Genomic DNA, 14,130 nt, shown 5'->3' on the forward strand with positions numbered 1-14,130 from the left:
TCCTTAGAAAACTATTTTAAAGAAAAAGCTTGACCATTTAGCGCATTGTGTTCATATTCTGGGCTCGCCTGTCATCAATAAAGTGTGTACTGAATTTGATCTTTTAATCTCAATGTTTTAGTACATTAAGGCAGTTTAAGTGTTTCAGAATGTCCTGCTGTTTTAAATGATTGGAATACTGAAGTAGGTTCTGTATATAGGCCTCAATTTTGTTGACATAGATGGAAAATGGACATGCAGGCCTTTGGCCCTCCAGGTCTCCACACCAGTCACATGACTGAAAACTGTGAATAGAGCTCTGTTTTGTATTGTTATTTCTGAGTGATGTCATGATTGTGCTTGTTTATGTTGGGCTATATGTGTATCTATCTAGGTGAAAGATGAATATGTCTGTGTCATTCAGCAGAGGCTCATCCTGTGTAGGCATTGTGCTCATCTGGAATCCCTCCTTAAGGCAAAAAGGCAATATATGAGAAATGCAAAGCTTATAGGATAGGATAGCTGTGATGATTAGTTGTAAAAAAAAAAGTAAAACGGTTATTATGTGCAGATGTTTTGGTCCCGTTGCGTTGTTATCGTGTGGGAGCAGTTTATGGGAGATGGATTTGCTTTTCTGCTTTTTTGACGTCTTTGCACAGAAATTATCATGTAATTTTTTATTTATTTATTTCAGTTTGCATTTTCAAACTTTGCATTCATCCTGGTGTTTCCGGAGACATCTTTAACTCTTAGATCTGGTTGTACCGGTGCAGCCAGAAAAAGCCACAATTGCCACAACGATGACCAAGCAGTGTGGAATGTAGTTCAGTTCTGAGAATTTACTGCTTAAGATGTAACTAGTAATTTTGCAGCTCAGACACAGTCTTGTCATAGATCATTTAGTGGTAGATTTTCAAGCTCCTTCTCCACCAGGCTGATCCCTTACACTTAAGATGAGTCATTATTTATTAACCAGGATTACTGGGTTTAAATCTCATCACAAGGTTATTGTGAATAACCTGTAGTTGATCAATATTTAATCAGATGTAAACAGACAGTGATGTTACAGTAGATCTTTTCTCCCCATCAGCCTCTCCTTTGTCGGTCGACAGAAGCAGATGTTTGATGAGAGGGTTGGGATTCTGATTTCACAAGTTTACTCATTGCAGTTTATTGCTAGTTAAGTCATTGCTCACGGCAATTCGTTCGAATTTTACGAGGTGGCTAATTCGTACGTATTCATACGACAGCCAAGAAACCTTAAGGATTTAGAGAGGATCTGTAAAGAGGAACGGACCAAAATCCCTCCTGAGATGTGTGCAAACCTGATGACCAACTACAAGAAACGTCTTAGCTCTGTGCTTGCCAACAAAGGTTTCTCCACCAAGTACTAAGGCATGTTTTGCTTGGGAATCAAATACTTATTTCACTTACTGAAATGCAAATCAATTTATAACCTATATATAATGCGTTGGTTGATATTCTGTCTCTATCCGTTAAAATTATAGACCCTTCATTTCTTTGTAAGTGGGCAAACTTACAAAATCAGCAGGGGATCAAATAATTCATTTCCCCACTGTAGTTTAGGCATGTTAAAGTGCATTGTAATGCATTCATGTTGCTATTTATAAAAATACTGAGTTTGACTATATTAAGTTGTTTGTAATAAACCCAACTAAGTCAGTATCTGTTATCACAAATTGTAAGCAAGCATCTTTCCATCCACTACAGTATTATGAGGCTTTTCGTTTGTGACTACATACTGATGATAAGAATAATATAATGAAGTTTTGAGAGAGAACTCTAAGGAAAGCAAAGACGATAGTTTTGAGATGATTCATGACACTTTATTAGGACAAACACATACATTAACTAGTGATTTTGAATGTTGAACCCACTGACATCCAGTATATGCACATTCCAGTCGAGCTGTGAGAATGTTGTCTGGAATGGGTCCACTCCCTTAAAAATGTCAATCACTGTTTGTGACTGTCAATGTACAAGCCTTACACAGAAGATGTAGTGCCTTCACTGAAAGGACAAACCAGTGGTATCACTCACGTGCTGGATTAAATAACCCTGACACAAAGTTTAATGTTGTTAATGTCAGTTGAGTTAACACTACCAACTAACATACTTTTTTGCTCTGCAAAAAACAACAACAACTATAAAATCAATTAAATGAACAACATTGTGACAGATCTGAAACTGATCCATCACCTACATATGTTAATCATTATTCTTCAGATTTCCAGGAAAAATTTAGTAACAGCCGAAATATCTTGCTAATGTGAAATGAGCTGTGCGTCTAATACATTCACATTTTAAGACTGCACATCCTCTCACCCATCATACGCATTTACATTATATTTTATCTTCTTTGCAATTAAGTCCTCATAAAGAGTGCTATAAAAAGGTCATACGTTACGATGATCACATCTCTTTTCTCAGCTCTTACAGGTTTCATTGCATTGTTGAATTCTCGATGCCCCTGGCAAAGAGACGCACCAGCTGGCCGTGAACTCTGTGGAAAGAGTGTCATATTAGGAATCATTCAAATGAGAAGATGCAAAGTTTTTAGTTTGAAACTCCTAAACTTCCACTTGATATCATCATCATTCACTATGAGATTTGCTTACATCATTGGAACCAGACGTTTGAGGTAAGTAATATATTTTGTTGTTTTTGAAAGAAGTCTCTTTTGCTGCATTTATTTGATCAAAAATACAGAAAAAAAAAAGAAGTAATATTATGAAAAAATATAGCTACGATAAAACAACTGTTTTCTATTTTAATCTATTTTGAAGTATAATTTATTCCTGTGATGGCAAAGCAGAATTACTCCAGTCATATTATCCTTCAGAAATCATTAAAATATGCTGATTTAATGCTCAAGAAACATTTCTTATTATTACCATGTTGAAAAAGGTTGTGCTGCTTAATATTTTTGTGGATACTGTGATTAATCCTTTTCATGAGTTCAAATGAACAGCATTTATTTGGAATATGTTTTTTTGTAATAATATAAGTGTCTTTACTGTCACTTTTGATCAAATAAATGCATCCTTGCTGAATAAAAGTATTAATTTCTTTCAAAATAAAAATCTTACAGACCCCAAACTTAGTGTATGATTATTTTACAGTTCTTCCATGTGAATTTCCCTCTTGCTTAGTCACACAACAACGTACCTGCATGAGATCTCGGTGTGAGGCAGAATTTCTCCATCACAGTTCCACACTGATACCGAGCGAGGTTTAGTACAGCAAGGCCCACATGCAAAGCCTTGTCTCTTTAATCTACTTGTCTCACTTCCTCTCTCCTTCCACGCTGCGAGATGCTGCTGTGAGTGACCTGCAATGTTACCACTGAACAGTTTCTCAGGATCCTCCAGTTCACTCTCAGCAGAGGTCTGAATTTCTCGATCGGCCTCTTTCTCATATTCCTCTTCTTCTTCTTCTTCTCCAGGGGGTAGAGAAAACCGAACAGCCTTGACACGATGAACTTCAACGAAGGGCAGGTCAAACTGAAATGATACTTCAGAAGTGATTTTTCTGACTGATTCAGCCTTTAGCTGAGAGTTTATTTACTTGAATGTTATTTGGTTTTACCTGATCCTGTTTGGTTGTGTGCCTGTGAAGGTATGTGAGAAAGCCAAGAGGGTTAGTTTCTCGGACCATGATGAGGTCTGCCGTCCCATCGGCCAGGTGAGCGGACGGCGAAAGACCCTTTGGGCTCCGTGGACATGAGCTTGACATACAGGTGAGAGAGACACACTTGAACCTGCCTTCAATAGTCACCCACTGACCTGAAACAGTGATAAAAGGTTAAAGTTTTTTTTTTCTCAATAGTCTACATCACAAGTGCATAATGGCTTTGTAGGACTAGCAATGCACACTTTGGTACTAACATGACAACGGTCAAATAGAGACGTACAACATACGAACCCCATAGAGACACAGCACAGCACAGTGTGATCCCAGTAATAGGGTTTCTAATGAGATGACACAGACAATCATTCTACAAACAGGCAGCAGATGGTCTTACCCTCTAACTCACTGTTGCACTGGCTCACATTAGTGCTATAGAGGGAACTGGAGCTGTCAAAGTGGGGGAACAGCCTCTCTTTGCTCTCTGAACACACACGGCACCTGCACATACACACACAAACATTCTTTTAAAACATTTCTGGGATCCAAAGCTGCTTTAAAGGGATAGTTCACCCAAAATTTTAAATTCTGTCATCATTTACTCACCCTCAAGTTGTTCCAAACCTGTATGAATTTCTTTCTTCTGCTGAACACAAACGAAGATATTTTGAAGAATGTCGGTTGACTTCCCCCATTGACTTCCATAGTATTTCCCTCCCCATACTATGTAAGTCAATGGGACCCATCAACTGTTTGGTTACCCATATTCTTCAAAATATATTCGTTTGTGTTCAACAGAAGAAAGAAATTCATACAGGTTTGGAACAACTTGAGTCACAAACTATTTTGCGGCAGATGAGATTCAGTTTACGGCACTTCTCATTCATTTCTATGGTATCCGCAAATGGTGATTGACTGTCGCACAACTCTGACAGAAAGGCTATAATGTGACTGGTTATCAAGGCACATGTGGCCGTTACGCTTTCTCCAATCGCAGAGCCACAGGGTCCCTCCTATCTCCCAAAAATAAGACCATCTCTGTTGGGAGTTGTACAAACCAAGATGGTGTATAATACCAAGACTTTATATACAGAAACACGGTGCACTTGTATTACTATAAATGGGAGAAAGTTCAATGTGCAATATTGTGGAATAAGTTCCGCTTTCTAAAGAAAAGAGCCAATCGCCGATCAGTAAAGTCATCAAAAATGCATGATTCGAGCATTTAGAAACAAAATATATGAGGCAATTGTTGTCAGATTTCATTGGTGATTTCAAATATGACATGTAATCATAAGCATGGTGAACAGTTTTGGAGAATTTGATGTTTCCCCATTCAAAGATATAGGAGCTTCACTTGCATGACCGAGAGGAGTTTAAAGATGGCCGCTGAGTGAAATGACTGAAATAATACCTGGTAAAATGTATCCTCGAGCATTGCCATTCTCAATGGCAGTTCAATTTAGTACTCACTAAATCCAATGTTACCCACATTAGGAGCTCGGAGAGTCTTTAAGGGCTGTTACATAGTCAACGCGAGCAAACAACGCGCTCCCTTTCAGAGTCTAAACAGTGGACACAAGCAGACGCAAGCGTCACAGGCGATGCGTGAAATGCAATACACCGCTCACGCAACAGGGGGTAGTAGATTCATAGTAGAGTCATAGCTCTGAACGCCCGTCTATTTCGCTTCAAACGCTCGATTTATACCCGTGTCCTATTCGCTTTGGACGCGCGAATGGATTCAAAATGTTCAAGCGCTGAACTAGTCGCGATAGACGCGAATTTGACGCTCTATTCACGTTTGGTGTGAACGCAGCATAATAACAGGCTGCGATGTCAAGATTGCAATGCTGGAATGTGTGTGCGTGTGTGTGTCAGAGAGAGAGAGGCACGGGCGCGATCGAACAGTGGAAACAAAAACATACTCCGTCATTTTGTTCATACAGGACATCATTAAAACTGCAAAGTGTTTAGCCTACTTATATTTGTGTAAAACACAACATTGTGCTTAAATTTGTCAAACTGTAAACTCTTGTCAAACTGTAGGCTATACAACTGTCACCCAACCAAAATCACACACACACACACACACTGTAGAGGAGATGTATAAGCTCGCATAATTTTTCCTCTTCGCCCGCCATTGTATTCAAACCTTCTTCTGTAATAATATACTTGAATTAATGTACAATACTTGCAATGTCGCCCCCACCGACAACGCATAGTATTGTGTGCATCGGCGTGTCGTGTATCAAAAACTAGGGCGACACATTTGACGACGCATAATGGCGGCCGAAGCGTAGCGATGCGTAGCCTTGCGGACGCGTACCGATGCGTTGACTATGTAACGGCCCTAAGGCGCACTGTGTAATTTTTAGAGGCATCTAGTGGTGAGGTTTGCGAATTGCAACCAACAAAAGTTACGGTGGCCGACAGGAAAAGATGTTGTCGTCTGAGACAGTAGAGAGTAGCCAGTTAAGCAATGAGGTTTCTTTACAAAGATAAATTAAGAAATTAGGTCTACTTAATTATTCAGTATATCGATATGTTCTTGCGAATATTGTTACTTTTTCATCATTGTGTCAGTGTTTTATTCACTGACTTTAGCTAGCTTCTTTGCACAAAGAACAACATAGTGACGAAACACGTTTGTCCATTTAGGGCTATTGAGAAACATGGTGGCGCAAAATGGCTATTTCAATGTAAGGGAACCCACGGTGTATGTAGATAGAAGCACATTCTAAGGTAATAAAAACAAAACATTTCATTATGTAAGGTATTTATACACCACTGAAAACATAGTTATGTATATGATATTGCATTTCTGTCAACAAGTCCTCCTAAATATTACACAATGCACCTTTAATTTTGAGCATTGTGTCTGTGGCATAACACAGGATGTGGTACTGAAATTTGTTTTGAATATTTTTTTTAATTCAGCAGTCTTTTCCTTTGAGACAAGCTACTAGCAATTCACCAGCTACTCTTCTTCCATTAGAGATCCTACTGCTTGAGCGGCCATGGTAACAGCCCTAAGGAAGGACCTCCAATTCAGAAAAACACTGAGGAATTCAAGCCAATTGTGTTATTTAATGAGGTAACTGCTAAGAACACATAATTCCCGAAAGATGAAGCCACACTAATCAGAACACTAAGGACCCAACCGAATCTATTCATGGATCCACTCAACACATCCACATGTACAAACTTTACAAACTAGTGAAGCTGTATCAGTCATGAGGGATTTCTTTCTGTTCATGCACATTTAGTCATATCCTTCTGGTTCCTGCGGGGATTTTGCACTGTTGTTCAACCTGTTGCTAAAAATGCTCCTTAAAGTCAATATTTTCAAAATAAAATGCTCCTAATATGATTTTCAGGTAAAAAGATGAAGACAAATATTTACCCTGAGAGGCATCGAGTTTTGTCCCGTGGGCTGGAGATATGGGAATCAGCAGGGAGATATTGCACCAGTCCCGGATAGCTCCTGTTACACAGGTACACCATACAACCTACAAGAAGAACAAACATACATGAAAATATGAGCAGAGAGGGGATCGAGGTCTGTTTCTTCACTCACATTCATGATAATGAGTGACAATAAAAGTATAGCATATAGAGAAGCATCTGGCATATCAAACCCTACAAATTTGCCAAAACAATGTTACTTCAAAAAAGAAAATTATATAATTATAATAAGTGTTAAAGGAATAGTTCAACCAAAAATTTTAATTATCCCCGTCCTATGTCTATATGACTTTCTTCTTTCAGCCGAACACAATCAGAGTTATATTAAATAATATTCTGGCTCTTCCCATCTTTGTAATGCCTGAGTTTTTGAAGCTCCAAAAAGCACATCCATCCATCATAAAAGTAATCCATACAGCTCCAAGGGGTTAATAATGCCTTCTGAAGTAAAGCGATCCATATTTATAACTTTATAAACTATAATCACTGGCTTCGGCAACGTACATTAATGAAAGAGTCGAGTTCCGGCGGAAGGGTGACCTCTGACCCGACATATGATATTGGACTCATGATGTAAGCTTAGGTGAGAATAGACGGCTCTTACTAAAAACCACATAACTCTTTCGTGAATGCGTATACGCCAGTTTTAAATATGGATATTTTTCTTACAAAAAACCATCGCTTCAGAATTTATTAACCCACTGGAGCCGTGTGGATTACTTTTATGATGGATGGGTGTGCTTTCTGGGCTTGTACGAAGATGGAAAGAGCCAGGATATTATTTAATATAACTCTGATTGTGTTTGGCTGAAAGAAGAAAGTCATATACACCTAGGATGGCTTGAGGGTGAGTAAATTATGGGATCATTTTTATTTTTGGGTGAACTATCCCAAAAAACTAGAGAATGCGCAGAGTTGACCTATCAGTATTCAGTCTAAACTTCATTTTTAAAGACAGTTGACACTTGCCGTCCATACCTGAATAATCATATCTGAGAGGGCCCATCCAGCGGTGCCTCTCGCTCTCTGCCAAAACATCGCCATAGAAACCATAGCCCACCATAGATACAGAATAACGTACCAGTGTGTTTTGATAATGGACAGAACACACATCCAAAGGCTGAGAGTCTCCTGGTGAGAGAAAAAAGGAAAAATATCCAGTTATGCTATTCATCATCATTCACATTTCATATTATTTCTATTCTATTTTATATTGTGTTGCACAAGGGCAAATCTTTTTAATTGAAGTTTGTTTTTAAGATAAAAAAAAACTCTAGAAATTAACATAAATATAAATGTATGAAAACTTAAATATGTTAATAATTCAAGGGTCAGCAACCTTCAGGCACGCAACATTGCCACGTGAGTGGCAAGACAGAGAGGAACATTATTTTTTATATTCTTCCTCTATTAGTATATAATACAATTTGCATGTTTTTAGGGCTTATAACCCATAGGTCGTATCAGCTGGGTAACACAGTGCCATTAACACTCATGACAGTATTGCAGTTGTTATGACCTTTGGATGACTTTTTTATTGTTTGTTGCTCTAAAAAAATGCAGATTACCAATGATGATGTGCAGCGTCGATGTCACAGGGTCATTTATGCCCACAGTGGCGAAACACACACAATCTGTAGAGCCTGCGGAGAAGAGTAAACACAGGGAGGTAAACTAACACTCCTCTCACTATCTTGACCATGCATTTGAATGACACATCAGTGCTATGAACAGACCACAATCTACGCCCCTTTTCCATACTAATATCAGTCACGGCACTATGCAAAAATTCACCTGCTGGAATTATGCCAATGTGGAGGTCACATGGCTGCAGCATTACAGTTGGGTCATGTTCTGAAACTCCCGCCTCCTGCTGGGTTCGTCCAATCACACCGTGCAGAAGCTCGCCGAACATTCCGTCTCCACCCACACATATCACTCTGAACGGGAATAAAGGTTTGACTGGAAATACGCAAGAGCTTAATTTTCTAAAACCTTATTTTAGAGTATTATCAGCGGGCTTGCTCAGAATATAGTGACGCATATTTCTAAGATGACCCTTTAGGTATTTAGGCAACATTTCTGCTTGAATAACAAAATACAGAGGACAGGTCTCATGTGACATGAATTATTACAATGACACCATTGTTACTGGACTGCACTCTTGAATCTTTAAATTTTTGTATTATTATTATTTTAAATAACTTACCCACTGAACCCTGTTAAGTCTTTCTTCAGGATGTAGTCTCTGGCCTGATTTGCTCGTTCAGTCACTAAAAACAAGAAACATCCCCCAGATTTTTTTTTTTTTAAGTCGCTCTATATTTTTTAAAAGGAGTCTTATAATGTGAAACCTTTCCTTGATTTTTTTTAAATGAAAGAGGTTTCAGTACATAAAGAGTTTTCCGTACAGCAATTCAATAAAAAGTCATTTATTAAAACTAAGCTGCAACAACAGCTTGTTTCTGAAAATTTGTTTGCAACATTACAGTATGTCAGATGGATGAAATAAATATGTCACATGATCCTTCAGAAATCATTCTAATATGCAAGGAACTTTTCTTATTATTATTATCAGCATTGAAAAAAGGTTGTGCTGTTTAATATTTTTTGTGGAAACTGATAGGATTCTTCGCTAAATAGAAGACAACAGCATTTACAGTAACTGTCAATTTTGGAAACAAATTTTTTTTTTTACATTTTTGAGAGTAGTCTCCCCTGCTCACCAAGGCTGCATTTATCAAAATACAGTAAAACCAGTAATATTATGAAATATTACTAGAAAATAAAATTAAAATAATTGTTTTCTATTTTAATGTTATTTAAATGTAATTTATTCATGTGATGACAAAGACGACTGGAGTAATGATGTTGAAAATTCAGCTTTACCATCACAGGAATAAATTACATTTCACAGTATTACTGTTTTCACTGTATTTTTGATTAAATAAATGCAGCCTTGGTGATCATAAGAGACTTATAAAAATATGAATGTTTCCAAACAGGCACTGTAAATGAAATATTTTGTAACATTATAAATGTCTTTACTGTCACTGTCACAAATTGATTAATTTAATGTGCCCTTGCTAAATAATATAATTAATTCTGCTTACTGACCCTAAAGTTTTGAATAGTAGTGTGTATGCATGTAATTTAATGTGTGTGTGTGTGTAGTAGGATATGCTATTTTGTCACAAGATTCCATTTATCTGACTATTTAACTTTGCTACTCAACTCAAGCCCTCTTCCCAAATCTCGATAAAGATCTGCGATGTCACTTGAGAACTGCACTACCTGACGTACTGGCAGTATCAGAGACCAAACGGGGGGACACTTGATAACTGTTCAGTTATTGAACGGTGGAGATAAAGTCTCAGTATCTCACCCACAACATGAGAGCTGATGCCAGCCAGCTCAAACAGAGGGGCCACAAGAGAGTGAAAGATCTGTTTCCCCCTCTTCTTTCCTCCGAAAGGATTAATGAACACCAACAACCTGTGAGGACGCGAGGGGCCTGATAGAGGAGAAGCAGATGAAGAGAGAGATGTTAATGAGTCATTAGCGAATAATGAGTCTGAATGAATGAGAAAGGGCATTATTTTCAGCTGTACACACTGTGGGTTTTGAGTGCGGTTCGGAGTTGAGTGATCCATTGATCCCGGACACCCCGGCTAGGACAGCAGAACTGGGTCCTGCCCAGACTCCATGACAGTCCATGTCCGTTACGCTTCACATAGAACACTTGTGATACGAAAAGGACAAAAACAAGGTTTAGTCTAACTTTGTTGTATTTGATCCCTGTGCAAAAATAAATCACTTTCAGAAACTTACATGTAAAATCAAGGTCAGTGTCTTCTACTTTCTTCTGGGTTTGGATCTCAACTCGACCCTCCTTCACCCCAATCACCTCTGACACCGGCACTGAAACTAAGAACGACGCTCTTGAATAAGGGATGTACATGTGTCTCATACTATCAAGTAAGATTCCACCAATCCTACTCAGGCCTTTTGTCCAGACGTTTAGTTGTCAAGCCTGGATGGTGCTGTTCAACTTGTTTTGAGGTCAATGCAGACAGACAAATTGCCAGTAAGGAGGGACTTTTAAACACTATTTTCATGCATAAGCTGAGCATTGAGCATAGACTGATATGTTTATGGATTATTCCTTCAGTCCAATCCAGCTAGAATAACAAAGAGAACTGTGGATACAAATTGGATAGCGCACAGTGTTACTTTAACCTTTTTCTATATTTCTAGTCAATAATTAAACTAATTGTAATACCAGGCATCAAATCATTATATGGTGGTTAATTATCTACAAATAAGAGAGACTTTAAGTCAATGTGTCAGAGGTGCACCCAGGTGCTATTACATTTCTATGGCATCTAAATACTATTTAATAATTACAAATTATTTTATTATCATCATTTGAAATCATTTTTTGGTTACTTCTTAATAAATGCTGTTAACTTGGGCTCATATATTATGTCATACATTTTTAATTAATAGTAGTCCATTACGTGCACAGCTGGTCATGTGATGTCAACATGGCTGCGTAGAATTTACTTATTTATTTATTTTTAGATGACTGGGCCCTATACCATGAAGCCGGTTTAGGTGGCAAGCCAGGTATGTTTCAGTTTAGTTTGCGATAACCCTGGGTTTTAGGCAGCAACTTGTAACTTACGCTCCATGGCTAACCCGGTTCTGGACAGGTTATGTTCCAGATAAGAGATCTCAAACCGAACTTAGACCAATCAGCTGTGAGCAAAGGATAAAGTCACTCCACCTGTTCTACTCCAAATTAAAAGTCACTATATAGCAAATGATTTTTAAAGACAAAATCGTCTGGCTTTTAGTAATGCTTATTTAGAATAATAATTTAGTATGATATAGATATTATATCATACTATATATTATATGATATAGCCTGGTTGGATTGGTTTGGTTTTGTCAACTCGAAACTAATTCTGAGCTTGTTCAGCTACCATCATGGAACTGGGCGTCTTCATCTCATTTGAGTTAAACATCAATTTAATGAAATTTCTCAAAAATGCTATTAATTTTTTTGCATAAAAAGTTTATATAGCCTAATTAGTAAATTTTGTCTGCCTTTAATCGAATAATATTGATACATTACGCATATACATATTATGCGGTTACTCAAATAAGAATAACTTAAAGCTCCTTTATATAGCTACCATGTCATGTAATTTTGTCACTCCCTAAGAACACCCATACTATGACCTTGAGTAGTACAATTACTAAAACAAATTTAGAAATATCCTCCTGAGACCCAGAAAAAAAAATATATATTTTATTTTTTTTTCCCCTCATGTCATCACATTGTTTAGAGCATAAGATAAAAATGGTAAAAAAAAAAAAAAAAACATTTTTGAAAAATGATATTTTATTCATATGTTATGCTATGTCCTCTGTAGTGGACACCAGGACTCAGTTGTTTAAAAAATAAAATGACATGAAATTATATGTATAGGCAAAAACAATGGGATTTTTATTTTATTTTTTCAATCACCAATAAATGTTGGGGTTTCAGGATTTATTTTAACTAACATTTGTATAAAGATGATTCTCAACTATGTTATGAAAGATATAACTGAATGAATTGATACACCATTTTACTTTATGCAATATGTGGGTAAAATGGCCATAAATTAATATTCCCATTCAATGCAAATCTAATGTGCACATTAATGTGTTCTTGGAGCAACATTTAATGAAAAAAGAAGTGTAATAATTGGAGTAATAATTAGCAACATTTTAATAATAATATCTAATATTTCAAAGGAATATTGATGTATAATTTATTTCCATATTCACTTGTTGTGTCTCCCAAAATGCCTGATAAACATGATTTAAGTCATGATGTCCTCTACAGTGGACATATATTAAATCAATGCCCTGTTCTGTAACAGAAAGTCATTTTTTGATTTGAAACCCCATAACGTTTTCCTGAGATGTTGGTTTATGAAATACAATTTGAAAAGTAGTCCGATTTAAATTAGGCTATAATTACAATATATTATCATATTTCCATAAGAGTGCTACATTTGATCATTAAATTAAATGTCAGGCATTTTTAAAGACAAAGGATAAGTTGTTTTCATGGTGAAACCTCCAAACATTTGGTAGCCAATCTCTGAAAAGCCCTGAATGTGTTATTTACAGGACACCCAGGTTGTGACATGTGACATGACATGTATGGTGTCAGAGAAATTCATTAAGTCTATTCCTGCGTCCTAGGAGGATATAAACACGTTTACATTTGTTTAATTTATCTTTTTTTAAATCACAAACACCTGTCCCAAAACTTTGAGCTGTCTACCTAGACCGCGTTATTGGACTCAGGTGCGTTTAGAAGGATAATAAATGTCGTACTTGTTTTCCTCTCCCGGTTCCTCTTGTCGATCTCAGTCCAGCTGAAGTACCATCCGCTCAGGAGAGCCTTGTAGCGCTTATTACCGATCCACACACTCGACTCAACTCTCACCGAATCTATCTCCATCGTCTCTTTGGTAGTTTCATTTATCCATAGAACCTAATGCTCCCACAAGCAGCATTCAGCGGTATTTTTATCCATGCAAGAATTTCCAAGTTGGCCAAAGCGTCTAACATCTGAAGCGAACAAATATAGGCTGAGCATATTATAATGTTTAGACGTGGGTTAAAAAGAGTCTCCAAGTGTAATAAATACGTTTATGTAAGTAAGGTAGGATCCGATAAATTATTTCGGCTCCGTCTTCGCTGACCTGTGCTAACCTACTTGACTGTTCCTTACAGGTTTATTATAAAACAAGTTCACTTCCTTTTGAGGTAGCGCACCTGTAGCCTACTGGAAAAATTTGCATACGCAAGTCTCATTGGATAATGATTATGCAGAAGGTAACCGTAATTCATTCGCCCATTCAATTTTTTAAACAAAACTAATTTAAACTTTATAGCTAAAATCAAATATTTGATTCATTTCCTCTCGTGTTATTAATCAATTCGATTTTTTTAATTGTAAAATATAGT

The 14,130-nt window shown here is 37.1% G+C and overlaps 1 protein-coding gene across 1 annotated transcript; it reads right to left on the bottom strand.

Moving 5' to 3' along the window:
- Positions 1-1,808: 1,808 nt before the first annotated feature.
- Positions 1,809-13,900, bottom strand: LOC311302031 (ceramide kinase). The gene is made up of 13 exons (XM_084427547.1): positions 13,495-13,900; positions 10,927-11,022; positions 10,711-10,836; positions 10,481-10,609; positions 9,305-9,368; positions 8,890-9,035; positions 8,664-8,738; positions 8,074-8,226; positions 7,034-7,139; positions 4,025-4,128; positions 3,589-3,785; positions 3,169-3,503; positions 1,809-2,503 (listed from the first exon to the last, which is right to left on the bottom strand). The coding sequence occupies exons 1-13, from the start codon at positions 13,619-13,621 to the stop codon at positions 2,443-2,445; spliced, it is 1,719 nt and encodes a 572-aa protein (XP_084283673.1). The 5' UTR covers positions 13,622-13,900; the 3' UTR covers positions 1,809-2,442.
- Between the last annotated feature and the right edge of the window lie 230 nt (positions 13,901-14,130).

Source organism: Rutilus rutilus (genome assembly GCF_951802725.1).
Source record: "Rutilus rutilus genome assembly, chromosome: 13".
NCBI classification, from domain to species: domain Eukaryota; kingdom Metazoa; phylum Chordata; class Actinopteri; order Cypriniformes; family Leuciscidae; genus Rutilus; species Rutilus rutilus.

What these genes read in the sequence shown, in the direction of transcription:
- LOC311302031 (XM_084427547.1), bottom strand. Translation starts at nt 13,621, where the DNA reads ATGGAGATAGATTCGGTGAGAGTTGAGTCGAGTGTGTGGATCGGTAAT. An exon ending in GTGCAACAGTGAGTTAGAGG is followed by an intron (nt 3,786 to 4,024) that starts GTAAGACCATCT and finishes TCACTGTTTCAG; the next exon opens with GTCAGTGGGTGACTATTGAA. An exon ending in CACACCGAGATCTCATGCAG is followed by an intron (nt 2,504 to 3,168) that starts GTACGTTGTTGT and finishes CTCTTTCCACAG; the next exon opens with AGTTCACGGCCAGCTGGTGC.